Source organism: Pleurodeles waltl, chromosome 9 (genome assembly GCF_031143425.1).
Source record: "Pleurodeles waltl isolate 20211129_DDA chromosome 9, aPleWal1.hap1.20221129, whole genome shotgun sequence".
NCBI classification, from domain to species: domain Eukaryota; kingdom Metazoa; phylum Chordata; class Amphibia; order Caudata; family Salamandridae; genus Pleurodeles; species Pleurodeles waltl.
This window is the reverse complement of record NC_090448.1, coordinates 1,174,447,826-1,174,475,134: the sequence shown is the minus strand read 5'-3', so window position 1 is coordinate 1,174,475,134 and position 27,309 is coordinate 1,174,447,826. Positions and strand designations below refer to the sequence as shown.

Here is a 27,309-nt window from a genome sequence, read left to right as displayed (position 1 = left end):
GTATGGGGGTCTCTTTTCCTTCCCAAAAAAGGGTAGTCCATATTAGGGGGTATTCCCTTGTTTCCCCATGAATGCAGCATATGGATACCGTGAAATCCGGATCAAGGTTATGCTCAGTAATTAGGTCCGCTCTAATTACGGACTGGCTACATCCGGAGTCGATGAGCGCCAACGTATCCCTTCCATTAATGGACACTATTTTTTTGTATTGAGTTTCTTTCCCCCCGGTGTAGAATACCCGGCCTCTCGTAATCCCTATTTCCATGGGTTCGGGTTTCCCGGCCTTCAAAGGACAAAAGCGGGCAATGTGTCCCCACTCCCCACAACTAAAACATTGGGGCTGCTGCCCATATGGTTTTTCCATCCCTCGTAATCTTCCCGGTTCCTCTATTAGCCTTTTCCCGGTGGCTGCGGATTGTCCTGGGTTTTGCCTAACGGGTTGAGGTAACAACCGCGGGAGTGGTGTTTTGAATTCGAGGGAGCGGTGGAAAGCGCAGGCCAGCTCAATAGTAGTATTCGTGTCGGGGTTTGGGTGTTGCTTGATCCAATGGCGAGTATTGGTGGGTAGGGCATCTAAATATTGTTCTAGGAGGACGGCCTCGATAACGTCTTCCCTATTCGTCCCTATGGGTCCAAGCCATTTGAGCCCTAGGTCTTTGACCCGGAAATATAAGGCTCGAGGGTTCTCAGCGGGCCCCACTTGGCCTTCCGGAAGCGAACCCGATAATGTTCTGTATCAAAACCGACCCTTTCTAGGATACTCTTCTTGATGTCCGGATAGGGCGTTGTTCCTCCTGGGTTAACCGCTTGATATGCTGCTTGAAGTGTCCCGGTTAACAAGGGAGCGATATATTGACCCCATCTGTCCTGCGGCCAGGTGGCTGAAAGGGCAACGCGTTCAAAGTTAGTAAAGAAGGCGTCGGGATCTTCGCCTTCCTGATATCTCTGCAAAACGGAACTCGGTACATTTGGATGTACCCTAGTTGCAGCAATGGTATCAGTCAAAGTTTTTATGGCGTTGTCATGTACCAACTGATTGTTGGCCATGATAGTGGCCTGACTTTTAAGTGCATTTTGCAGAGCCTCCCTTTCCACCTTGGCAGCCTTCTGTTGTTCCTCCCATACAATTTGCAGATGGCGTTGGCCCTCAGCCAGTTGCTGCATCATGTCGGCCATTGTGGGTGCACCCTCCATCTTCTAGAATTCTCCTGTCGCTTGTTCCAATATCCCACTTCTGACACCACTGTAAATGGGTTCGTTATCTGACATATGCAAGATATTGGAAGAATACGACAGGCACTGCTATTTGAGGGAATATTATTGTTTTATTTATATCTTGGCCAGTCCTCTCTTGTTCCTCTTCACAAGATCAGCCCTAGTTTCTATTTCCTCAAAGCCCCTTTTCTTTTCTCTTTCCAGGCTCTGGTGGTGTCTTGGCTCCGTCTTGAGGCGGTCTGGTTTCCCGTCCTCCGGTCGCCCGTATTCCCCAAAAGAAAGGAAAATAAAAATAATCAGGTAAGTGAAAATTGAAGTAGGGCTAAGGTAAGGGGTCAGATAGGGGTTAGTAGGGGTGGTGAAACAGGTAGGGCGGCGGTGCTGGTTGTGGTGGGTTTCTCTATTTATTTATTGTGCCTTCTCTCCCCTGTGTCCCGGTCAACCCCTTCTCTTCTTTCTAGGGTTTCTCCGGAGGTGTCCCAGTCCGTGGGTTAAGTAAACGGGTTTCCCCTCTCTCTGCAGGTCTATGCCCTTCCTTTGAAGAAACCTCCCCGTCCTCCCTTTTCTCCCCCCCCCCCCCTCTTTTCCCTGTGAGCCAACCTGACAGAGTCTGCCAGGCAGGGTATAGTCGTACCTGGGAGGGCCACGTCCCTCCAGGGGCGCGGCCGGCAAGTAGGTGGTCCCCCGATTTCTCTTCGGTCGGGTTGGGGGTCGCCCACTGGTTCCTCCTGTCCTCGAGGCGTCCCGCCTTCCGGGTCTCTCCCTCCGTCTCGATCACGTTGCTGGCGGTGTCTTCCTCTCCCTTTAGCTCCTGGGTGAAGGTGGGTTCTCTTTTCGTGCTCTGCTCTCCTGCCCGGTGTTCTCTCGCTCTTCCTCCGGCTCCTGGATGGTGGTGGTTTCCTCTCCTCGGCTCTTCCGCGTTCTCGGCTCCTCCTTTTCCTCCGACCTCTCCTGTCGTCCGTCTTCTCTTTTCCTCTTTATGACGCCCTCCGCGTCATACATCATTCTAGGGGAATCCTCCTCCGTGCCCCGGGGGTATCGATTTTCTTCCCCGACGGGAGCTTCGGACCCGGGATCGGCACCTCGCCCGTTACAGGTGGGAGGAGGGGTATGGTGGGGGGGTTTCGGGAAGCACTGGGTGGGGAGCAGATGGGAGAAAAATGGTGGTAAAAACTTTCTGTGCACCTCAGAAGTTGTTAAACAAACCGCAAGAGATGGATAGAAAAGGGGCAGCCCAAGGGCCCAGTCGCAATCAAGGTTTTCAAATTCTGTCCTGGAATGTGAATGGCTTGAGGGTGGGAGGTAGGAGAGACAGGATCTTACAGTATCTGAGGGATTCTCCTGCCCAGGGTTTGATATTACAAGAAACGCTTTTAACTGGAGAGGAATGTAAGGAGTTGTTTAGAAAACAGAAATGGGTTGGTCTTTGTGTATGCACTGAACAGAATTTTAATACTAGAGGGGTGGCAATATTTTTTAAGCACCAGATTGAGGTAGTCATATTAAAGGTCGATAAAGCTAAAACAGGTAGATGGATAATAGCCAGAGTACGGTTATTTGGGAGACCCTTTATGTTGGTAGGATATTATGGCCCCAATTGTGATGATGTAGAATCACTCAGGAAGATGTTTTGTCAGCTTCTGGATTTTCCAGATCCAGTATTAATGGCAGGAGATTTTAATGTAACTTTAGACAGTAAGCTGGATAGATCAACAAAAAGTAGATCAGTAACTAACTTGAAATCTCAGCAGTTTTTGAGAAGGATGATGAGGGAAAGGGCGTTGCATGATTGGTGGAGGGATAGAGCCAGTTTGCAGCAGGATTTTTCATACAATAATAAAACATACAGCCATTCTTCACATATTGATTATTTTTTGGTGGACCAGGCATGGTCTGAAGCGGTAGAAGATATAGGGGGTCATTACAACCCTTTGGCAATTGCACCAACAGGCTCGCGGTGCAATCTTGGCTATTTTGACCACGGCGGAAGCGATGCGGTTGCACCGCCGGGGCTGGCGGTTTCCCGCCACATTTGCCCTGGCGGTGATAATCCGCATGGGCAGTGCTGCTTGCAGCGCTGGCCAGGGGATTATGAGTCCCCGACCGCCAGCCTTTTCCTGGTGGTTTGAACCGCCAGGAAAAGGTTGGCGGTACGGGGGGGTCGCGGGCCCCCTGACAGGGCCCCATGCAGCTTTTCACTGTCTACTAGGCAGACAGTGAAAAGGGCGATGGGTGCAACTGCACCCGTCGCACGGCCACAACACCACCAGCTCCATTTGGAGCCGGCTCCTGTGTTGCGGCCGAGATCCTCGCTGGGCGGAAACCAGGTTTCCGCCCAGCGGGGATCTCATAATGACCGCAGCGGGAGTGCAGCCGCATTGGTGGCCGCCCGCCCAGGTCATAATGAGGGCCCTAGTGTACCTTCCCCCCCCCATTTATCGGATCATGGGGCTGAGGTATTAGCGCATTTTGAATATGGGGAAAGTCCAGAGAAATTATTAGCGTGGAAAGTAAAAAGGGATCAAGTGAGGAATTGTATCAAGGAAGTTGAGTTGGATTGAGGGGAGAAGACTATAGAGAGTGAAAAAATAAACAGTGCCTTTTTGCAATTTTTTTCTCAACTTTATACGGAAGAAATAAGGGTTGGGGAAACAGAGTTTTAAACTTGGTTAGGGAAGGATACTCTTCCTACTTTATCACCCGAGCTGCAGCTTTGGTTGAATAGACCCATTATGTCAGGGGAATTAACTGCTGTCCTAAGGAGTAGTAAAGGAGGGAAAGCCCCGGGCCCAGGCGGTCTTCCGGGTGAACTGTATAAAGTATTGGAGCAGGTTTTAACACCTTTCCTGTTAAAATTATTTTCTGAGGTTTTTGTGAAGGATACTCCCATTCCAGCCTCTTGGAATGAGGAAATCATCTCTTTGATTTAGAAACCAGGTAAAAATCTGGTCAGGTGCGTGTCATAGAGACCCATTTTGTTGTTAAACTGTGACTACAAACTATTTGCAAAAATATTAGCGGACAGATTAAATGTTATAGTGAAAGATTTAATCAATGCTGATAAGAAGGGCTTTATAAAGGGTAGGTACTTACATAAGCTTACGCATACTTTAATTGGGACAATAGATCTGGCTACTGCATATAAGACTCCCTTAGGGATAGTAACTCTGGATGTTACGAAAGCCTTTGATAGGGTTAGTTGGGATTATTTAACTCTATTGTTAAGGAACCATAATTTAGGAGATAACTTTTGTAGGGCCATAAAACAGACTTACCATGCTCCCTCTGCCAGAATTTTGATTAACTGAAAATTAACAAAGCCCTTCACAATATCTGGGGTACTAGATAGGGCTGCCCTCTATCTCCGTTGCTGTTTGATTTGTATATTGAACCTTTCGCCAGGAGAACAGGATAGGATCATGAAATAGTTCCCTTTAGGTGGGAGCACTGGAAGAGGAAAGTAGCATTTTATGCGGACGATTTAATGGTGTATACCACAAATTTGTCCACAGCGCTTCCAGCTTTATTAAGGTTAGTTCAGGATTTTGGTTCTGTTGCGGGTTATCAGAAAAGACCAAAATAATAGCTTGGAATCAGGATGGGGAGGTACGGCAGGGGATGGCGGAAACAAGCTATTTAGGTTTAGTTATTACACAAGATATTGAGAAACTTGTAGTGAAAAATCAGGAAAAGCTGTTAGAGGAGTGTATTAATTTAATGAAGGGCTGGGTTTATCTCCCACTGACGATACTGGGGAGGGTAAACTTGGTTAAGATAATTATCTTGCCTAAAATAAATTTTATTCAGAATGCAATCCCCTTACATATGAACCGCATATATCTCAATAAGCTTCAACAAGTGATAAATTCATTTATATAGGTACGTAAAGGTCCCAGAATTGTGTGGAAAAAATTGCAGAGGAAGAGAGAGAAGGGAGGCCTCTCACTGACGGATTTACAATTATATGCATGGGCCTTCCTATTGAGGAACTCAAGGTTGCTATTTGCTTCACCGGATGATACAGTGATGGGTGCTATGTTTAAGGCCATGACTCGAGCTATTTATTGAGCTGCAAATCATTTTCTTTTTAAGTTTGGTGATCCAAAATCCAAGATTAAAAGTCTTGAAGGATGCTGCAATATGTTGGCACCAGGTTAAAACGATCACCAAGATAGCTTACTATAGCCAGTGGGCCCCCATTTGGGATTCTCCAGGCACACCAGAAAGTTTAAAAGACGCATTGGCCAAACCAATACGGGCAGCCGGGCTGGAATATTGGGGCGAACTTCTGAGGGAAACAGTGCTACTTCCCTGGGAAGAATTAAGGGATAAAACTGGTGGCGCTCTGACTAGGTTTAAATATATTCAACTGGAAGCTTGGGCACACTCCATTCGATTAAGTCGGCGGGGGAAAATCCCATAGCAGAAGATCTTTTTAATGGCTCCTCAAGTAGCAATAAGGTATCAATGTGGTACTGGGAGATTCTGGAGCTAATTGATGGTGACATTAAATTGCCTGAGCATCTATGGGGAGGCACCATGACTAAAGAAGTGGCAGAGCTAGGATGCCAAGAATCTATGAGAATGTGCTTTGAGGTAGTAAAAGCTGCTCCATTGAGGAAAAACCACTTGTATGTGATACATAGAGCTTACTTCACTCCGGCAAAACTCACTAAAATAAAGAAAGGGGAAGTGATGAATTGTGCTAAATGCAGTGCCCCAAACGCTACAGATATTCATGTTTATGGAGTGCCCGTCAATTGCTTCTTTTTGGTCTGAGGTGGCAGGAACAGTGTCCATTGTTAAAGGGAGAGAAATAACTGTAAATCTCCCCCTCGTTATTTTTGGGAGACTACAAGATCAGAAGGGCTGGTCGAGAGAAATGAGGAACTTGCTGTTTTATGCTATTCCTTTGGCTAGAAGGGAGATCTGCTCAAAGTGGGTTATGGTCCCCCACCCTCCCTCCCATGCACATGAGTTGGTTTGAAGCTCTTTTGAGGACGGCCAAACTGGACCTAAGGTTGGGTGGCCCCAAGAAGAGGCTGAAGAAAAAGAAGCTATGGGCTCCGCTTTTGGAGTCCCCCCTTTCCCCCCTTCCTATTAGAGCTGCTAAAGGTATATAAACCTTAGGTTATAGTCCAATGATTCAAACCCCTCTCATCCGCACCAGCCACGAGGGTGATCCCAGTAAGGCTAAGTGGGCGAGGTGGGCCTCCTTGGGCTGCGTGTCCACTTTCATACTTTTGGTCTGGGAAAGTGAAAAGCTTGTGGACTGAAGGTGTGACAAAGTCTTGGAGGTGTATGAGGACAAAAAAAAGAAGACTTTAAATAGGTTTGAACACATCTACATTTTGGATTCCTTCCTCTGAGCCTAAATGGGAAAATGCCAGTTGGGCTATGTGGTGAGGTAAGATAACTCCATACCTTCTTATTAATATATTCTTCAACATCTAAGCCTAAAGATAAATTAGTTTGCATACCTTTCTTCAAGATACGATAAACCCTCTCAAACAATCCATTAGAAGGACTATATAGTGCAATTCCCATGAGTTTCACATCATGGGATTTTAAGTGATAACACATTTTAGTTGAAATAAAATGAGTACCATTGTCATTGAGACTATGCATAAATGGCCATTCAAATTTAAACACACTCTCCAAAACTTTTATTTAGTATTACCAGTGGTCGCTGGGTCACCAAAAGAGGAATAAAACCACTTAGAATGATAATTTTTAAGAACAATTAAATATTTGTTTTGGGAGCTAAATTGTACGGACTTGAAAAATCCATAGCTACCTTATCCCAAAATGAGTCAGGTAAGGAGACCGGATTCAGTTGTTTTTCACTGACTTTCCAATGTTTATTAGAAAGTATAAAGTTGTTACAACTGTTAACTACATGAGCAACTTTATTCTGCAAAGATGGGCACCAGTAAAATAATTTACGTTTTTTGCGAGTAGTTGTTATTCCCAGATGACCCATGTGTTCTAAATTAATCAAACACTCCCTCAAGTTCTCAGAACGCACAAATAAATCATGTCTCACCAATAAATTGTGTACCGTTAAGAGTTCAGATGCCACCTGAGCAAAACAACGTAACTTGGAATCAAAACATTTGTCTTTGGGCAAAGACAAATTAGAAGGTCCCCTGAAAGCATGGGAGAGTCAGACCTAGGCTTCAACAACAACCCAAGTCTAGCTTCATCTTGCCAACCAAGAATATCTCTTCCTTTAATGGCTACACAGATCTTGGCACAAAGAACTTACTTAAACATTCCAAATCACTCACAAAATAACCATTCATGTTAATGTCAAATTACCCAAATGCTTTGAGATTAATATACATTGATTCCAACTTAATATAAGCAGCGTTTCAAATTTTGTAAAACGTTTTGTCTGAAATAAGTTACTAGAGAACCTGAATCTGCAATAACACTTACTATCACATTCGTAACACAAATATCACAAAAAGGTCCCTTTATCTTTTTTCCATCAGATACAGGCTCAATTTCAATTCTGAGAACAACATTACTTAGCTGCTCTACATGTTGATTCTCTATGTCTACACTGTTAATTTGTACTGCAGATAACTTTGAACTACAACCTTTTTGAAAATGACCACATTTTTTGCAATTACTGCAATGTTTGACTTGTGCCAGGAGGTTAGGGCTATTGCTTTAATTATCTTTTGGTCCACATCTGAAACAAGAATTTCCATTTTTAATACACATTTGAAAATGCATGTTGCATAGTAACAGCTGATACCATAGAACTCTCATGCACAGTAGAAAGAGGTGACACACTCTCCTTTGACGCACCCGCTTGCGAAGAAACTAACAATCTGTCAATATTTTAGCCAAATCCACAACTTCGTGGAGCAAAGGATTCCAACAAGATAATAGTAGGTCCTGATTTTTCTTTGGATAACAGTTAAACAAGAACTGATCATGTAGGTAAATGTCACATTCTGAAGTAAATTAACATGTGGCTTCTAAAACGCATAGCACTGCTACAAATTTGTTACAAGTTTCATAGCCTCTCTGTTTTCTCTGTAAAAAATGTGTGTTTTTCCAATAAAATACTAGGTTCATCTGAAAATTGGTTGGCCAATTTGCTTTTTGCCTCTGTGAATTCATCCCATACAAACTGACCAGTAGAGGGGATATTTCTTCAGACAAGTTTTCAAAAACTTCTTGACGAGCTCTGCTGGGACAACCTTTCCTAGTGAAATCCATTGCTTCTTGGAGTGTTTTGTCATTGCTAACTGTCAATGTACATTCTTTTCTCTGAACTTATATATTTGATAGTGCTTAATGTATATAATAGTGCCACTACACACTGTCTTCTAAAGAATCACTATTAGCATCAGCAGGAATGGAAATAAAGGCTAAACAATCAGCTCTGTAGTTCTTTCCATAGGAATATAAACAATAGTGAAATGATACTCCTAAAGTTTAGATATTAGTCTGACTACCCTTGCTGTAGCCTTTTGAGTACCACGTCCATTAAGTGAGCAAGAGGTTTACGATCAGTATTAATATTTCTTCCTACTCACAACAGGGTGTAATGTGTGTGCCTCAATCAACAAATGTGTGATATTTTTTAAACCTCCAGTTAATTCAATTGAACATTCATACTTCACCCCTTTTTTTAAGGAAAGCGTGTTGAGGTTAAAATAACAGCATAATCATACACAAAACACATATAGTACTCACATAGTCCTAAAAAAGGTCTAACAGCATCTTCATTTTTTTCAGCCAAAGCAACAGGAGATATTCATTCTGAAGATACAAAGGGAACAATCCCACTGAACAATAGTTGTCAAGTAACTTCTTTATTTTTCCCTAACTCTCAAAGGTACCAGCCTCATATTGTGTGCGGCAGTTATAGCATGTTTTGATCCAATAGAATGTTCAAATCCCACAATAGAATTACTTCAGGAAAATCATTGATCAGAGTCTCCTTTTCGTAATCAATCTGAAAGGCAGAAATTGGAAAGTCCCTTGAAACCATGGGCGAGTCAGACCCAGGCTTCAACAACAACCCAAGTCTAGCTTGATGTTACCAACCAAGAATATCTCTTCCTTTAATATCTATACAGATCTTGGCACAAAGAGCTTGCCTAAACATTCCAAATCACTCACAAAATAACCATTCTTGTCAATGTCAAACTCCTCAAATGCTTTGGGATTAATATACATTGATTCCAACTTAATATCAGCAGCGTTCCAATTTTTTAAAAATGTTTTGTCTGAAATAATAGTAACCAGAGAACCTGAATCCGCAATAACACTCAATATCACATTGTTAACAAATTGTTACAAAAGGTCCCTTTAGATGGTGGTTGCATAACTTGTTAGGATGAACTCATGGTGAGATCCAGTCTGGGAAAATGCAACATATGTATATATAAATGAAGTGTACCTCTCACAATGTTGAAAATAAAATGGCAACCAAAGGTTAAACATAGATCTAATATGTCAAACAAAAGCAGACGTCTTGAAATGTAGACAGCCCAGTTCAATAGGGTGGCCGAAACATACTGATGTGACATGTTGCTGCGAGTTACACATATAAGGAGCCTAATTCAAGAGGGTGGCTAATAGTCACTGATGTCATGCGCTGTTGCGAGTCACAGTGTTCAAGTGGGCGCGCAAAGGCAAATAAACTGCAGCACTGCACACAAAAGTACATTTGTATCCCATCTCGATGTTTTGCCTGCCAGTTCAATTGGATTCCAGCTCCATTAGCAGACCTTCCAGGGATACAAAACAAATCTAACAGTGTCAAATGAAATACAGCAGACAGTGTTATCGGCATTGCGAGCTGCCAGACGAGAAATGTCACAGAACACAAGTGCATCACCAAATATATGGTGAGTAAAATGAGTGCAATGTGGGGTTTGTACCAGAGAGCCTACAGCCAAGCTACTCCTCTCAGTAACCAGTTTCTGGAGCAACCGACTCTAAATGAACACCCATAGCTGTTAAGTTTCCCAGGTCCATGAGTGATGTGCTGTTCCTGTCCAGGGTTTTTCCTTTGAATTCTGGGAGTAGTAATCCTGTCTTATAATGGAATAAATAAAACTACAAGTCCCAGAATGCATGCATGGACTTGGAAGTCAGCGCTCCAGAACCACTACAAAGATTCCAAATATCAACAGGCTTAAGGCATGGGCAAAGTGGGTTTTGACCCAGGGCCCCAGCCTTCCAAGGACCCCCGGACATGGCCAGGTCTATTCCGCAGCAGCTTGCTGTGACGACCTTCAATAATGTAATTTTTTTTTTAAAAGATTGTTTTAAATACTGTTTCCTTTTTTTTTTAATGGGGATGATGTGTGAGAGTCTATTGCAGACATTTTGCAGAGAAATGTGTGTGTAGGTTTCATATTACAGCATCCATAAAAAAAGTTTATTTTAGATCAAAACAGGACTTCAAGAGAAACGAGAGGGTGCCAGAGAATATTTGCATTAATATCAGAGAGCTGTTGCTGTGTTACAATATTAAAAACACTCACACACCACTGTCCCTGAATATTAGAAGTACATCATGTGGATCTGTAAAGTACATGTTCACCATGAAAGGGTATTTTGACTCTGAATAACAGATGTTTATTGTTACCCAGCTCAATGGTACCCTTTTTATCGACCTCAGATGGATGAAAGGCCGAGTGGACCCCCTGGGATTTGAACCTGTGACCATGTGATCGAACATAGGACTGTACAGTGGACGCATTAGTCCACTAAGCCAACAGACCCAGCTGTGGGGCTGTAAACACATTTCGAATCTGGATGAGTGTGCCTGTTCTGAAAGTGGATCATGAATTCAAACCTGTTCCGGAGAGGGACCCCCATAATACAATTGGTTCCTGGAATCATTACGATGTCCCTGTTTGCTGCAGCAAAACATTATACATATATCATGCCAACATATTCCAAGACTGCTTGGGGAAACAGTAAAGACCTCATAAGAGATGCAAGATCCCAAGAAGAAACCTGTGAGAATTGTTGTAAAAACACTCACTGCTAAAGCAGTTGCATTCAGGGCAGTGGTTAATTTGTAAATAAAAACGTGCCGGTGCCCAAATCCCTCTTACGAAACTCGCGGCTGTTGTATTTAAATGTGTGAACATGGAATACAGAGGGAGCGTAACCATGAAGCCATCTCTGGCCTCTTCAATACATTTACAGCCACTCCCTGCCCCTTCAGCTCACTTTTACAGCTTTCTCGTTTTTCTCTTCCTCCGTGTTTCCCCATATGTGTCTTTTGCTCGCAGTAAATGCTTGAGGCAGAAAAATAAGTGCAGGTGCTCCGATGCGGAAACCTCAAGCACTAATTAAGCACCGATTCGGGGGATCCACAAAGTCGGAAGGGGGTGTTAGATTGTGCTCGGCACCTTTAACACTACCCTGTTTAGTACAGAGCCTCGTGGATGCAGTCGGAAAGATGAGCCTTCTATGCTCCCTAAAAAAGCAACTGTTTTCGAGCAATTCGTAAACAAGCGGGTGACCTTACAAATCAGAGATTCGGTTTCGTGAAAAACAATCAGGGCGACGCCGGACACGATTGATATATTTAGAGTCGTACCAGGACAAACCGTCCACACTAAACCGCCAATCTCAAAATACCGGTCACGGTGGTGTACTGTCACGCACCGATGACGTCATTTGTTGGCAATAAGAGGTGACGTCACTCACCTGAGCGGATCAGGTGATGTCTTGAACTTCATGTGTCACCTACCATGGGTATTGCGCATGCGCACTACACCCTACAGTACGGACCAGCTGCCCCATGTTGTGTCCCTTCAACGTAAGAGCATCTCTAGAACAAGCCAAACACTAGACTGCGCACTATCTGACCACTGGCGCCATCTTGGATGAAATGTCTTTCCACATACAGAATACACTCATCTTACCCGCCCCTATCACGGACCAGACAAGAAGATCACATATAAGTTTGACCTAATCGGTGGTGCTGATGGCCTTGACTCGCGCACTAGCAATGTAATCGCCCGATATACCTTGCGCGGTGAGAAGTGACGAAAATAAAAAAAAAAGACTAAACCGGTCGCGGAAGCCGCCCTAATGAGACTGACAGTTACCGCCATCTTGGATTGCCCAACCCTGGCTAGAGAGGAAGCGTTAACCCTGCACTAGCGGGACCACATTGACTCACCCGGGAGACGCTTCCTGGTATTGGAGACTCTAATTAATTCACACACACTGAGTTCATTAACATCGTTCATGTACGTTTTGCTTCCATTCCTTTCTTGTCGATAAAATAAAATGCCTCAAGATGATAAAACATCGATATTCCTAAGTAATAATAAGGCGTCGTTTTATTTTGTCCCAGTGCAGCGTACACATTTTAATTTCGATCCAACATGTAGATCAACAGTAAACTCGCTGCAATGAATGTCACTGTAGTCCTTCTTTGGTTTCGACGGCCAAAGCGGACACCACGGGGTGGAGGAAGGAAGGAAGGGGGCGGCGAGCAGATGATGTGATGGCCGCCGCCGTCATCACTGCCGACAGAGCCTCACGGCTTCATAGCTGACCAGGGTTGCCCGCTACTTTTCCTTGGAACGGCCGTAGCGCGCGATCTTCACTAATGCCCGCGCCTTCCTCGCACATAGACCAGGCGGAGCCATTCCCTCCGCGCGCATACCTGAATTCTAAGTTTAGCATCGCACTGCGCGTGCGCAAGGGTTGCCGGCGCGCGCTCGCTTGTGAGAGAGGGCCAGTTAGTCACACGCGCGTGCGCAGCAACAGTGACGGGAAGCGCTCACCGGTCGCGCGTCTTCTTCGCCCACTGAAGCCTATCGGCTTGGGGGCGCGCGCCGTTGAGCAGGGGCTGCTCTGTGGCGCGCGCTGGGACCAGGAGAGCGTGGGCTGAGCGCGTGCGCAGGAGAGAGCGCGAGCCCCCCCCCCCCCCCCCGGAGTCAACGGGAGCGGAGCGCTAGCCCCCGCGCCTGCGCAGAGCAGCACAGGGGAGCGCGCGCGCGGCCTGCAACCGTCCCGCGGCCTCCTGTCAGTAGCAGCGGCGCCGCCCGAGGCATGGAGACGGAGCAGCACCCGGGGGGAGCGCCCCGGCCCCCCCAGCCCGGAGCCCCCGGGGGCAACAACGGCTACCAAGCGGCGACGGCCGCCCCTGGCGAACCCGCGGCGCCCTCGGCCGCCCCCGCAGCCGAGCCCGGCCGGCCCCAGCACTACAGCATCCCCGGCATCCTGCACTATATCCAGCACGAGTGGGCCCGCTTCAGCATGGAGAGAGCCCGCTGGGAGGTGGAGCGCAGCGAGCTGCAGGTGAGTGCCCGGAGGGGCCTGGGGTAGGGCTGTGGGGCGAGGGCAGTGTATGTCACCCGGACCTCTGGCCGGACTGAGGGGACGTCGATGCTGAGGTGTGTGTGGGCGGGGGGGGAGGAGTGCACCCTCCCCTTGCTTCCTGCACCCTCCCCTTGCTTCCTGCACCCTCCCCTTGCTTCCTGCACCCTCCCCTTGCTTCCTGCACCCTCCCCTTGCTTCCTGCACCCTCCCCTTGCTTCCTGCACCCTCACCCTGCTTCCTGCACCCTCACCCTGCTTCCTGCACCCTCCCCTTGCTTCCTGCACCCTCACCCTGCTTCCTGCACCCTCACCTGTACTTTCACCCTGCTTCCTGCACCCTCACCCTGCTTCCTGCACCCTCACCCTGCGTCCTGCACCCTCACCTGTACTTTCACTCTGCTTCCTGCACCCTCACCCTGCTTCCTGCACCCTCACCCTGCGTCCTGCACCCTCACCTGTACTTTCACTCTGCTTCCTGTACTTTCACTCTGCTTCCTGCACCTTCACCCTGCTTCCTGCACCTTCACCCTGCTTCCTGCACCTTCACCCTGCTTCCTGCACCTTCACCCTGCTTCCTGCACCCTCACCCTGCTTCCTGCACCCTCACCCTGCTCCCCTCTTTTTCACCCTGCTTTCTGCACCTTCACCCTTCTTCCTGCACCTTCACCCTGCGTCCTGTACACTCTCTACCTGCACATTCGCCCTGCTCCCTTCCCCCTGTGAGCATGGGATCTCTGTGAGGAAGGGACCTGGTGCTACGACCACGGGTGCTGTCACTGCTGGGAGAGGGTGCACTGGAGAGGTGTAGAGTGTCAGACCCATGTGCTGTCTGCTGGAAGAGGGTACGACTCGGGTGATGTCAGTGCTGGAAGAGGGTACCAGACTCGGGTGATGTCAGTGCTGGAAGAGGGTGACAGACTCGGGTGATGTCAGTGCTGGAAGAGGGTGACAGACTCGGGTGATGTCAGTGCTGGAAGAGGGTGACAGACTCGGTTGATGTCAGTGCTGGAAGAGGGGTGACAGACTCGGTTGATGTCAGTGCTGGAAGAGGGGTGACAGACTCGGGTGATGTCAGTGCTGGAAGAGGGTGACAGACTCGGGTGATGTCAGTGCTGGAAGAGGGTGACAGACTCGGGTGATGTCAGTGCTGGAAGAGGGTGACAGACTCGGGTGATGTCAGTGCTGGAAGAGGGTGACAGACTCGGGTGATGTCAGTGCTGGAAGAGGGTGACAGACTCGGGTGATGTCAGTGCTGGAAGAGGGTGACAGACTCGGGTGATGTCAGTGCTGGAAGAGGGTGACAGACACGGGTGCTGTCAGTGCTGGAAGAGGGTGACAGACTCCGGTGCTGTCAGTGCTGGAAGAGGGTGACAGACTCCGGTGCTGTCAGTGCTGGAAGAGGGTGACAGACTCGGTTGATGTCAGTGCTGGAAGAGGGTGACAGACTCGGGTGATGTCAGTGCTGGAAGAGGGTGACAGACTCGGGTGATGTCAGTGCTGGAAGAGGGTGACAGACTCGGTTGATGTCAGTGCTGGAAGAGGGTGACAGACTCGGGTGATGTCAGTGCTGGAAGAGGGTGACAGACTCGGGTGATGTCAGTGCTGGAAGAGGGGTGACAGACTCGGGTGATGTCAGTGCTGGAAGAGGGGTGACAGACTCGGGTGATGTCAGTGCTGGAAGAGGGGTGACAGACTCGGGTGATGTCAGTGCTGGAAGAGGGTGACAGACTCGGGTGATGTCAGTGCTGGAAGAGGGTGACAGACTCGGGTGATGTCAGTGCTGGAAGAGGGTGACAGACTCGGGTGATGTCAGTGCTGGAAGAGGGTGACAGACTCCGGTGCTGTCAGTGCTGGAAGAGGGTGACAGACTCCGGTGCTGTCAGTGCTGGAAGAGGGTGACAGACTCCGGTGCTGTCAGTGCTGGAAGAGGGTGACAGACACAGGTGCTGTCAGTGCTGGAAGAGGGTGACAGACACAGGTGCTGTCAGTGCTGGAAGAGGGTTCAGGTGCTGTCAGTGCTGGAAGAGGGTGACAGACTCAGGTGCTGTTAGTGCTGGAAGAGGGTGACAGACACGGGTGCTGTCAGTGCTGGAAGAGGGTGACAGACTCGGGTGCTGTCAGTGCTGGAAGAGGGTGACAGACTCGGGTGATGTCAGTGCTGGAAGAGGGTGACAGACTCGGGTGATGTCAGTGCTGGAAGAGGGTGACAGACTCGGGTGATGTCAGTGCTGGAAGAGGGTGACAGACTCGGGTGATGTCAGTGCTGGAAGAGGGTGACAGACACGGGTGCTGTCAGTGCTGGAAGAGGGTTCAGGTGCTGTCAGTGCTGGAAGAGGGTGACAGACTCAGGTGCTGTTAGTGCTGGAAGAGGGTGCCAGACACAGGTGCGGTCAGTGCTGGAAGAGGGTGCCAGACGCAGGTATGGGTGCCCTAGAGAGGTAGGAAGTGCCGAACTCGGGTGCAGTCAGTGCCGGAAGGGGGTGTTGCAGTCAGTGCCGGAAGGGGGTGTCAGACCCGGGTGAAGTCAGTGCTGGACGGGGGTGCCAGACCCAGGTGCTGTCAATGCTCGGAGAGAGTGCCAGACCCAGGGGGTGGCAGTGCTGGAAGGGGGTGCCAGACCCAGCTACAGATGCACTGTGGAGACAGGAGGTGCCAGACCCCGGTATGGGTGGACTGTAGAGGTTGGCGGTGCCACACACAGGCGCTGTCATTGTGGGAGAGTGGTGTCAGACTCGGGTGCTGGGAGAGGGTCCCAAACTCGGGTGCTGTCAGTGTTGGACTGGGGTGTCTGACCTATGTGCTGCCTGCGCTCGGAGAAGGTGTCAGACCCAGGTGTTGTCAGTGCTGGAGTGGAATGCCAGATACAGTTCCTGTCAGTGCTGGGAGGGTGTCAAGCCCAGGTACAGGTGCACTGGAGAGGTAGGAAGTGCCAGGCCCAGGTGCTGACAGTGCTGTGGGAGAATGGCATACTCAGGTGCTGTCAGTGCTGAAGGAGGGTGGCAGACTAGGGTGCTGTTGGTGACGGAAGATGGTTCCAGGCTCGGGTGCTATTGGTGAATGAAGAGTGCCAGGCTCGGGTGCTGCCAGTGATGAACAAGAGTGCCAGACCCAGGTACAGCTGCAGTGGAGAGGTAGGAAGTGCCAGGCTCGGGTGCTGGAAAAAGGTGCCAAACTGGGGTGCTGTCAGTGCTGGAAGAGGATGACAGACCCGGGTGCTGTCAGTGCAGGTAGAGGGTTACAGACAAAGGTGCTGTCAGTGCTGGGGGGGGGGGGGAGGAGGCAGTGCCAGACTTAGGTGCTGTCAATGAAAGAAGAGGGTGCAAGCCCCAGATACAGGTGCACTAGAGAGGTAGGAGTTCCCAGGCCCAGGTGCTGTCAGTGATGGAAGAGGGTGTAATGAACTGGTGCACTGGAGCGGTAGGAAGTACCATATTCTGGTGCTGTCGGTGCTGGGACAAGGTGTCAGACCCAGGTGCTGTCAATGATGGGAGAGGGTGACAGACAGGGTTGTGGACGTTACCCAGGACATATTGTTCGGGGTCAAGGAAAATAAGTCTTATTTCGTCCTTGGGACAAGTAGGCCCAACCCTCTACAACACAAACCTAGTGGGTGCCAGTTTGCATAATTACATTATGGAGCAGGATAGGGAATTGTCTGTAGTTGAGGTGATATTTGTGTCCATATGTTAATACTGTTCGAACTTATATTCATGGTTCAGTAAGGCTAAGTGTTTATTTTTAGGGTGAGCACTCTTAATAAATGTTTTAAGCTCAGACTGCACTACTGACAGTGGTTCCAGTAAAACGTGTAGACAAGTTTGCAAAGTTTAACAGTGAGACTACTTATAATGCCCCCAGAATGCCGTCTGATTAGATGCAAATATTTGAAAAAGCTTGAAAGCAAGTTTGTGATTCCTGGCTTTCAAAATAAAATGTTAACAAAAAAATGCAACTAGGGGAAAAAACGTTTTCCTATATTACTGTGAAATGTTAGGTGACATTTCTTTAAAGCATAATTTACTAAAATGTGTGGTGTTGATGCATGCTAATATTTCCAAAAAATGTTCATAATGGAAAATCAGTGTAACCAGTTTCAACAAGATTACAGGAACATGAAAATAAACAAGCATTGGTAAAGCCTATAGGTCCAACATTGGTGGTCAGTCCTGGTTTTGTCATTGTGGTCTTGTTTTGACAAAACGTTTGTAAACATTTATTGTTGTGGGAACCACCAGGCCCACACCATTGTAACAAACATGGAAAAATTCAAACATGCTTTTTGGTCTCAAAAAGCACACATTGCCATTGTAGTTCCTGGCACTGCACAAAACTTCTTTGTGTGCCGATATGCTGCTTGTGAGTGAGCAGACTGTTGTCACTCACAGTGAAACCAGCCAACAGATGGCGAGAAAGAAAGATCAAATGTTAATAAAAACAAGTATTTGTAATGCAGTGGGACTCACGTTTGCTCAAGTTAGAGCTATTAGCGTTGTAGATTCTTAAATGGACTTTTCTTGCCACATGCATTGAAAATAAAAGGTAAAACAGTTGACATAAGCAAGTCAATTCAAAGCGCCACAGCCGCCATGAGCATGAAGGAGAGAAACGATAAGGAAAATAAGTTTGCTCGCAGTTAAACATATCGGCAAATGTGCAATTAGCCATGTAACAGGGTCGGTCTCCAAGAAGGTAACACAACTGCCCCAAGGAGGGACAAACGTAAAGCATTTTCCAATGTCAACAAAGGATTTTTGAAAGGCAAGCCCACAAACGAGTGAAAGTGATGGGTGTGAGGTGGGCGTGGTTAAAAGCCCACATACATACCAACACATTGGAAAAGCAGTGCTTGTGCCCTGCTGCAAAAGGTATTGGTTAACGTCAGACCTAATTAGGGGCGCAACTCTTCAAGAAAGTCACAGAAGTGCACCCAGGGTAGATGCCTTTGTAATAGTGTAGATTTACGTAATTCACAAATTCATAAGAATTTACACAAGTAGCCCAGGGAATTGTACTCCTGGAAAATATTTGTGAATTGTATTTTAGGAGGAGCATATATAGATGTGTAGATTTGCTCGAGTTAAAATCTATTGAGCTTTTACAAGTTCTCTTTCCCTCAAGACACTTTTTCCCAACCCTGGAATAAGTTTTGCTTCTGCTCCTATTTGGAGTAAATTGCTAGCCTTTCTCAGTATGGGAAAAGATTAGAGAAGAGCTGTCAAAAACCCTTAAAACTTGCAAGTTATTGGGTTTGCACAGGCTCAAGAGGGCAGTCCAACCCTGTAACTTTTGTTTACTGCTACCACCAGTCCCAGTATGCAGATTTGTGGAAATATGAAAAAAAGGCAGTTGCTAATATTCAATCCCTACTATAGTATTAGCACTGACATAGTCAGAAAGGCTTTTAGAGAGCTTTTTTATAGTGCGATTGTTGGCATAATTTGTTGCAGAACTACATGGCACCAAAGGGACAAGTAGATTTTTTTTACAGGACATGTAGATTTATGAAACAACTTGTCACATGGGCAAGTAGATATTTTATTACATTCAACACCCTTGGACAGACTTAGGTGGTGTCAGACCCATGTGCTATCAGTGCTGGGAGAAGGTATCAGACCCAGGTGTTGTCAGTGCTGGGAGAAGGTATCAGACCCAGGTGTTGTCAGTGCTGGAAGAGGGTGCAGCCCCTGGTAAGGGTGTAATGAAAGGGTAAGAGGTGTCAGACCCTGGTGCTTTCAGTACTGAATGGGGGTGCCAGACCTAGATGCTATCAGTGATGGAACAGAGTGCCAGACTTGGGTACGGGGGCACTGGAGAGGTAGGAGGTTCAGGACAGAGGAGCTGTCAGTGGTGGGAAAGGTTGCCAGGGTCAGGTGTTGTCATTGCTGGAAGAGGGTGCCAGACTCCAGTGCTGGAGGATGCTTCCAGCCCCAGGTACGGGTGAACTGGAGAGGTAGGCGGTGCTAGACTCAAGAGCTGCCAGTAAAGGAGCACGAACGCCTCTTTGAGGGTTACCGGGTGCTGTCGATGCTAGAAGAGGTTGACGGATGATGTGAAAAGATGCCAGGTACGTTTCCACTGGAGAGACATGGACTGTAAAGGCAAGACTCTGCAGGACATGCTGGTGTCTAGAAGATTGTTAAGGTTGGTTTACATTAGATGTGCTTCTGAAGGGGGTGTAACTTGGCTGGCACACTTGCACTGCAGTGGCCGCGATTGGAAAGTTTGCTATAGTTGTCTGCAGTTTTGAAAGGAGACCTCATTTCTGGTGAGGGTGCTGCCGGAACCCATCAGTGTTTGTGGGCACAGGATGAGAGGTATGTGCTGGGCTGCAGCCTCGGGGGTTTTGGAGCTGCCCGAGGTTCCTGACATAAGACATGCCCAGAGTGGAATAGGTGTCCGGTGTGGTCACACGGGGTGTTTGTGTGGAGTCTTTAACTTTAAAGTGCTAGCCCACAACAGCACCAGTCGGTGCAAGGAGTGGAGAGGGTTCTGGGTGCGGCACACAATAGCACCAGTCAGTGCATGGAGTGGAGAGGGTTCTGGGTGTGGGTCGGAAGAGATGTTTATGAAGAAGATGTTAACTGTTAGATACTGGACCACAAAATCAGTCGGTGTGGAGAGGGTGTCAGAGAGGTGTTTGTGCAGGAGATGTCAAGTTTTAGATACTGGCCTACAGTAGTTGTCAGTGCGGGAAGTGGAGGGTGTGGTCATAGGGATTGTTTGTGCAGGAGATGTTCACCTTTAGATACTGGCATACAGTAGTTGTCAGTGCAGGCAGGGAGTGGAGAAGGTATCGGGCATGGGTCAGGGGAGGTGTTTGTGCAGGAGATGTTAACCTTTAGGTACTGGCCTACAGTAGTTGTCAGTGCAGCGAGTGGAGAGTGTGGTCACAGGGGATGTTTGTGCAGGAGATGTTCACCTTTAGATACTGGCATACAGTAGCTGTTAGTGTGGGGAGTCGAGTAGGTGTCTGGTGTGGGTCCGGGAGGTGTTTGTGCCGGAGATGTTAACTTTTAGATACTGGCATACAGTAGTTGTCAGTGCAGGGAGTGGAGAAGGTATCAGGTATGGTCACTGGGGTGCTGTGCAGCAGATGTTCACATTTAGATAGTGGTCTACAGTAGCTTTTAGTGTGGGGAGTGGACAAGGTATCAGGCGTGGGTCAGGGGAGGTATTTGTGCAGGAGATGTTAACTTTTATATACTGGCATACAGTAGTTGTCAGTGCAGGGAGTGGAGAAGGTATCAGGTATGGTCACTGGGGTGCTGTGCAGGAGATGTTCACATTTAGATAGTGGTCTACAGTAGCTGTTAGTGTGGGGAGTGGACAAGGTATCAGGTTTGGTTCCTGGGGTGTTGTGCGGGAGATGTTCACCTTTAGATACTGGCCTACGGTAGCTGTTAGTGTGGGAAGTGGAGTTAGGAGTCAGCTGTGGTCATGGGGGTGTTTGTGCAGGAGATGTTCACCTTTAGATACTGGCCCACAGTAGCTGTAAGTGCAGAGAGTGGTGAGCATGTCAGGTGAGGTCAGGGAAGGTGTTTCTTCCGGACTAAAGTTGTAGGTGCCAGGTTTGGATCACGACAGCTGTTACTGGTGGCCGTGCTTACCTGTAGGTGAATGCCCCCAGTATCTGAGGGTGGAAGGAACGGATTGGGTGGTGTCTTGCGTCCCGGGAGCTGCCGGGTGGGGGGTCTGGTCCGCACAAGCCGTTACTGTGGGGAATGAAAGGGTGATAAGCACCTTACCTCACCTCCAGAGGGCAACAAGCTGAAGGCAAGCAGAAGGAATTATCGAGTAGCTGATACTGTCAATATTTGGATTACATTTCTTGGAAATTCCAAAAGTATTCTGGGTTGAAGTCATTGTGGCCACATCATTTCCATGTCACCTTGGAATTTAGAATTGATTTTGACATGAGCTTAGAACAACAAAATAATTTGCATGCCAGTATAGTATTCATTATACTCTGACCTAAACAAGCAAAGTGCATTAAAACGGTGTATTTTCTGCTATTTCTTGCCGCATTAACTTGTCTACTAGAGCAGTGTTTTTTAACCATTAGACTTTTGTGGACCCCGACCTTATCATTTCTGGAACCCGCCCCCTACCCCGAATCATTATTGGAATCCAGGTACCCCCCACTAAGTCACTACTGAAAACGGGTGACCCCCGGCCTAATGATTTGAACCGCAAAACAATACACACAAAATACAGAAACGAGCATTCTTCAAACACATACACACATAACATGTTTTATTTAATTTGCAAACAAATATAAACAAAAAATAAAAAAATTAATTTTGCAGGACGCTTGGTGCTCTTCTAAATTCAATTGAAGCCACACATCGTCCATGCTATACCGTGTTTGATTCAGTTGCTCTGCTCCACAAATCAATCTGATGATACTAATTTATTTTTAGCCTCCAGTTTCAAATTCCTTGACGTTTACAATACGTTCCAATTTTTCAATTGTACATTCAGCCCCTTTATGTACAATTTATTAATCTGTTAGTATTATTTAGATTTCTAAACAGTCGATGACCCCCCCCCCCCCCCAGGAGACTTTGTGGACCCCAGGGTGGGAACCACTGTACTAGAGGCAAACCAAATATGCATTGCTGTTGGTTTCACCAGCTTGATAGTTATTCCTTTTTGATTGGTACTTGTGTCATGAACTAAATGAAGTGGCTTGTTTAAAGAGAATGGCTTCTTCACCTTGTTGAGCTCATTATGCCTGTTTTTTCTAGCGTTGGCACTTCTTTTTATGTGATGAGTCTTTCTTGCCTGAACCGAAAGCCATTGAGCAGGGCTGAGCTTCCCTGGTGTGTGGTCTGCCATTCTGCTGAGGTCCCCAGCACACAAGCATAGAGAGGCCCCTGCAGGATCCCCGACAGCTTCCCTCCCTGGGGTGTGGTCTGTCCCTCTGCTGAGGCCCCCAGGGCACAAGCATGGAGGCCCCTGCAGCATCTCCCACAGCTGCCCTCTCTGTGTGCCGGATACTGTGACTTGACACTTTCTTCAGGCCCCGATGCCCTCTCACAAAGTTGCAACGGTCGGTCTTAGAGCCAGGCTGCCCCTGCCTGGAAGCACATGTTCTTAGAGGACACATGTCTTTCTGAAGTCTGGGATGTGTGAAGAGCTCTTTGAGGTGGTACTTAGGACCATCGCAAGCATATACAAAGCCAAGTGTTGAGTGGAAGGTCACAAGAGCAGCGTGCAGTAGGGAGCTGTAAGGAAATGGCTCCCTGTTGCAATTGCCCCCCACTTTTTGCCTGATACTGATGCTGACTTGACTGAGAAGTGTGCTGGGACCCTGCTAACCAGGCCCCAGCACCAGTGTTCTTTCACCTAAAATGTACCTTTGTCTCCTCAAAAATGGCACAACCCTGGCACTCAGGTAAGTCCCTTGTAACTGGTACCAAGGGCCCTGATGCCAGGGAAGGTCTCTAAGGGCTGCAGCATGTCTTATGCCATCCTAGGGACCCCTCACTCAGCACAGACACACTGCTTGCCAGCTTGTGTGTGCTAGTGAGGAGAAAATGACTAAGTCGACATGGCACTCCCCTCAGGGTGCCATGCCAACCTCACACTGCCTATGGCATAGGTAAGTCACCCCTCTAGCAGGCCTTACAGCCCTAAGACAGGGTGCACTATACCAGAGGTGAGGGCATAGGTGCATGAGCACTATGCCCCTACAGTGTCTAAGCAAAACCTTAGACATTGTAAGTGCAGGGAAGCCATATGAGTATATGGTCTGGGAGTCTGTCAAAAACGAACTCCACAGCTCCATAATGACTACACTGAATACTGGGAAGTTTAGTATCAAACTTCTCAGAATAATAAACCCACACTGATGCCAGTGTTGGATTTATTAAAAAATGCACACAGTGGGCATCTTAGAGATGCCCCCTGTATTTTACCCAATTGTTCAGTGCAGGACTGACTGGTCTGTGCCAGCCTGCTGCTGAGAGACGAGTTTCTGACCCCATGTGGTGAGGGCCTTTGTGCTCTCTGAGGACAGAAACAAAAGCCTGCTCTGGGTGGAGGTGCTTCACACCTCTCCCCTGCAGGAACTGTAACACCTAGCAGTGAGCCTCAAAGGCTCAGGCTTTGTGTTACAATGCCCCAGGGCACTCCAGCTAGTGGAGATGCCCGCCCCCTGGACACAGCCCCCACTTTTGGCGGCAAGTCCAGGAGAGATAATGAGAAAAACAAGGAGGAGTCACTGGCCAGTCAGGACAGCCCCTAAGGTGTCCTGAGCTGAGGTGACTCTGACTTTTAGAAATCCTCCATCTTGCAGATGGAGGATTCCCCCAATAGGATTAGGGGTGTGCCCCCTCCCCTCAGGGAGGAGGCACAAAGAGGATGTAGCCACCCTCAAGGACAGCAGCCATTGGCTACTGCCCTCCCAGACCTAAACACACCCCTAAATTGAGTATTTAGGGGCTCCCAGAACACAGCAAGATAGATTCCTGCAACCTAAGAAGAAGATGACTGCTAAGCTGAAAAACCCTGCAGAGAAGACGGAGACACCAACTGCTTTGGCCCCAGCTCTACCGGCCTGTCTCCCCACTTCTAAAGACACTGCTCCAGCGACGCTCTCCCCAGGGACCAACGACCTCTGAAGCCTCAGAGGACTGCCCTGCATCTAGAAGGACCAAGAACTCCTGAGGACAGCGGCTCTGTTCACCCAAGACTACAACATTGTAACAAAGGAGCGACTTTAAAACAACTTGCGTTTCCCGCCTGAAGCGTGGGACTTGCCACTCTGCACCCGACGCCCCCGGCTCGACTTGTGGAGAACAAACACTTCAGGGAGGACTCCCCGGCGACTGCGAGACCGTGAGTAGCCAGAGTTGCCCCCCCCCCAAAGCCCCCACAGCGACGCCTGCAGAGGGAATCCCGAGGCTCCCCCTGACTGCGACTGCCTGCTTCTCAGATCCCGACGCGTGGTAAAGACTCTGCACCCGCAGCCCCCAGGACCTGAAGGATCCGAACTCCAGTGCAGGAGTGACCCCCAGGAGGCCATCTCCCTTGCCCAGGTGGTGGCTACCCCGAGGAGCCCCCCCCCTTGCCTGACCGCATCGCTGAAGAGACCCCTTGGTCTCCCATTGCTTTCTATTACAAACCCGATGCTTGTTTGCACACTGCACCCGGCCGCCCCCGTGCCGCTGAGGATGTACTTTCTGTGTGGACACGTGTTTCCCCCCCCCGGTGCCCTACAAAACCCCCCTGGTCTGCCCTCCGAAGACGCGGGTACTTACCTGCTGGCAGACTGGAACCGGGGCACCCCCTTCTCCATTGAAGCCTATGCGTTTTGGCACCACTTTGACCTCTGCACCTGACCGGACCTGAGCTGCTGGTGTGGTAACTTTGGGGTTGCTCTGAACCCCCAACGGTGGGCTACCTTGGACCCAAACTTGAACCCCGTAGGTGGTTTAGTTACCTGCAAAAACTATCAAACTCTTACTCCCCCCAGGAAGTCTTGAAAATTGCACTGTCTAGTTTTAAAATAGCTATATGTGATTTATGTGAAAAGTGTATATGCTATTTTGCTAATTCAAAGTTCCTAAAGTACCTACCTGCAATACCTTTCATTTGAAGTATTACATGTAAATCTTGAACCTGTGGTTCTTAAAATAAACTAAGAAAATATATTTTTCTATACAAAAACCTATTGGCCTGGAATTGTCTTTGTGTGTGTTCCTCATTTATTGCTTGTGTATGTACAACAAACGCTTAACACTACTCCTTTGATAAGCTTACTGCTCGACCACACTACCACAAAATAGAGCACTAGAATTATCTCTTTTTGCCACTATCTTACCTCTATGGGGAACCCTTGGACTCTGTGCATACTATTCCTTACTTTGAAATAGTGCATACAGAGCCAACTTCCTACAGGAGCTCTCCAGTGGCTTGCGAGCCATTGGTGGAACAAAGTAGTGGCCATCATGCCATGGCAAGTGAGTCACCAATGTATGCCTTTCTAGGGGACACCATCTTAAATTTGTCCAAGTGTCTTGGCCGCGTCTCCAGAGAGCTACAGGCTGATAAGATATAATTTCTGGTACATATGGCCGGCCCACCGTGCATGAAGGAAATGGCTGTGTGGTCTACCAATCTTAGTTTGTCAAATAAGCTTCTGTAGGGAATAAACATGGTAGTTTGAGTCACCTGTTATTTTCATTTGCAGAGTAGTTGGCATTGTGTGGGTAAATCAGAGATAGTCGATTATTGTTTTTCCCCCTTTGGTCTTCACTTGGAGTGCTGGGTACAAAGAAATGAAATGTTAACACCCATTTTAACTCATGCTGCTGTAGTAGGCAGACAATGTTATATAGAAAGCAAAATGACCAAGAGCCCAGGGGCTGCTGAAATGCTGATGTACCTGTCTCTGAAGTGGCTAACTGCTACCCCAACTCAGGTTCCTTCTGTTAGGGTTTTGCTAAGGAAGTGTAGTTCAGATTCCTATGTATGGTGAGAATGTGTGCAAATCTGGGCACATTTGGGCAGACTCAAAAGGTATGTGAAGAGAGTGCTTGTATTTGTGTTTAGTGAAACATTAAAAAAAGAAGGCGGAGGCCCTCGAAGCAAGCTCTAGATGTGAGTGCCTGAAGCTAAATTGAATTTATAAGGTGGGTTTAGCACCGAGTCCTAGTTGGCCGGTGTTTGGATTTGCATCTGGTTGGAGCTTGGGAATTTTGGAACACCCTCCAGTGAGCTTGCACACGTTTTTCTTTCTTCATTTACCAAACTGCAATTTCTGTTGCCATGGCACTATATTGATTATTTTTTAGATCCGGTGACAGACTTACAAGTTTAGAACAGTATCAGCTGAGCGCATGTTCACATGACAAAGCAAGGCTGTGCTTGACATGACTTGCCCAAACTCCAATTATTGCAAACAGGCGCACGGTTGTGAAGTAATCCGCCCGTTAGAGTAGTTGGTGTCAATACTGGGGAAGGCTTTGGCCCTCAGCCGTGATGTGGGTGTCTTCAGCCTTTGAGTCATGGCCCCTCTTGTGGAATAATGATGGCTCCCAACACCAGACCCCCACGGCAGCGGCCTGGAGACATTGGGTGGTTTGACAGCTCTTTGTACGGCCAACGAGGAGAGCAAATTGTCTTGTGACATGTTAACTCTTATGAAGTTGTAAAGTTTGTGGAGTCCAAGCAGGCAGTGAAGCGTTGAGGGGAGTAGTTGTGCCCATCAGTTGTGAAGTGGAAGCGTGGGTGGCCAGGACAAAGGAAGCTGTTCTCCGTATCTTTGTTTTGCTTGTGCCATGTGGGGTAGAGCATCAGTGGTACCCTTGTGGACTGACACTCCTGGCTGCAGTGACAGGCCCACATTCACATCCAGCACAGTCCTCGTGGGTGGATCGGTGCAGCAGCTCCTAGACGCTGCCTCACATTGGCCCACGTGTACCTGCTACTTGTGGCATTCGTTTATTTACTTATTTGGACTGTTTAAAAAAAAAAAAAAAAAGATCCCGCACTTTCCTCAGCATAGTTTGGGATGCTTTGGCATCTGTGCATGAAAGTAAACTCCCCGCTGCTCCTTTTTGGGTCGGTTAGGTGTTCTTCCGGCTGTTGCACACAGTGTCAGTGTTTGTGCAGAGTGCCAGCCGCCCTGTGTGGGAGTATTGGGCTGTAGTTGGGCAGGCTGGGCTAGGCACCCTACCTATACCTTTCCTGTCGCTTCCTGGCCATCTGTGACAGGCGGTTTCCGGTTTTATATTGCAGCAGATTGTGAAATAAGGCAGGG

At 48.0% G+C, this 27,309-nt stretch overlaps 2 protein-coding genes across 12 annotated transcripts in view; one reads left to right on the top strand and one right to left on the bottom strand.

The window, feature by feature from the left end:
• Positions 1-13,116, bottom strand: part of AP4S1 (adaptor related protein complex 4 subunit sigma 1) — a 128,124-nt gene extending 115,008 nt beyond the window's left edge. For 2 of the 10 annotated variants that reach the window (XM_069209062.1, XM_069209061.1), the window contains exon 1: positions 12,392-12,669. Coding sequence is in view for 1 of the 10 variants with exons in the window: in XM_069209061.1 (XP_069065162.1) it covers positions 12,392-12,461 (70 nt within the window). In the remaining 9 variants the exon portion in view is untranslated. Of the gene's footprint in view, positions 1-11,803; positions 12,060-12,131; positions 12,249-12,391; positions 12,670-13,004 lie in introns of those variants that run through there. The other 8 variants (XM_069209067.1, XM_069209070.1, XM_069209063.1 and 5 more) reach the window with 7 other exon arrangements.
• An 11-nt stretch (positions 13,117-13,127) lies between these two features.
• Positions 13,128-27,309, top strand: part of STRN3 (striatin 3) — an 839,725-nt gene continuing 825,543 nt past the window's right edge. For both annotated transcript variants that reach the window (XM_069209060.1, XM_069209059.1), the window contains exon 1: positions 13,128-13,521. In XM_069209060.1, coding sequence (XP_069065161.1) covers positions 13,273-13,521 — 249 coding nt within the window. In that variant the 5' untranslated portion in view covers positions 13,128-13,272. The remainder of the gene's footprint in view (positions 13,522-27,309) is intronic.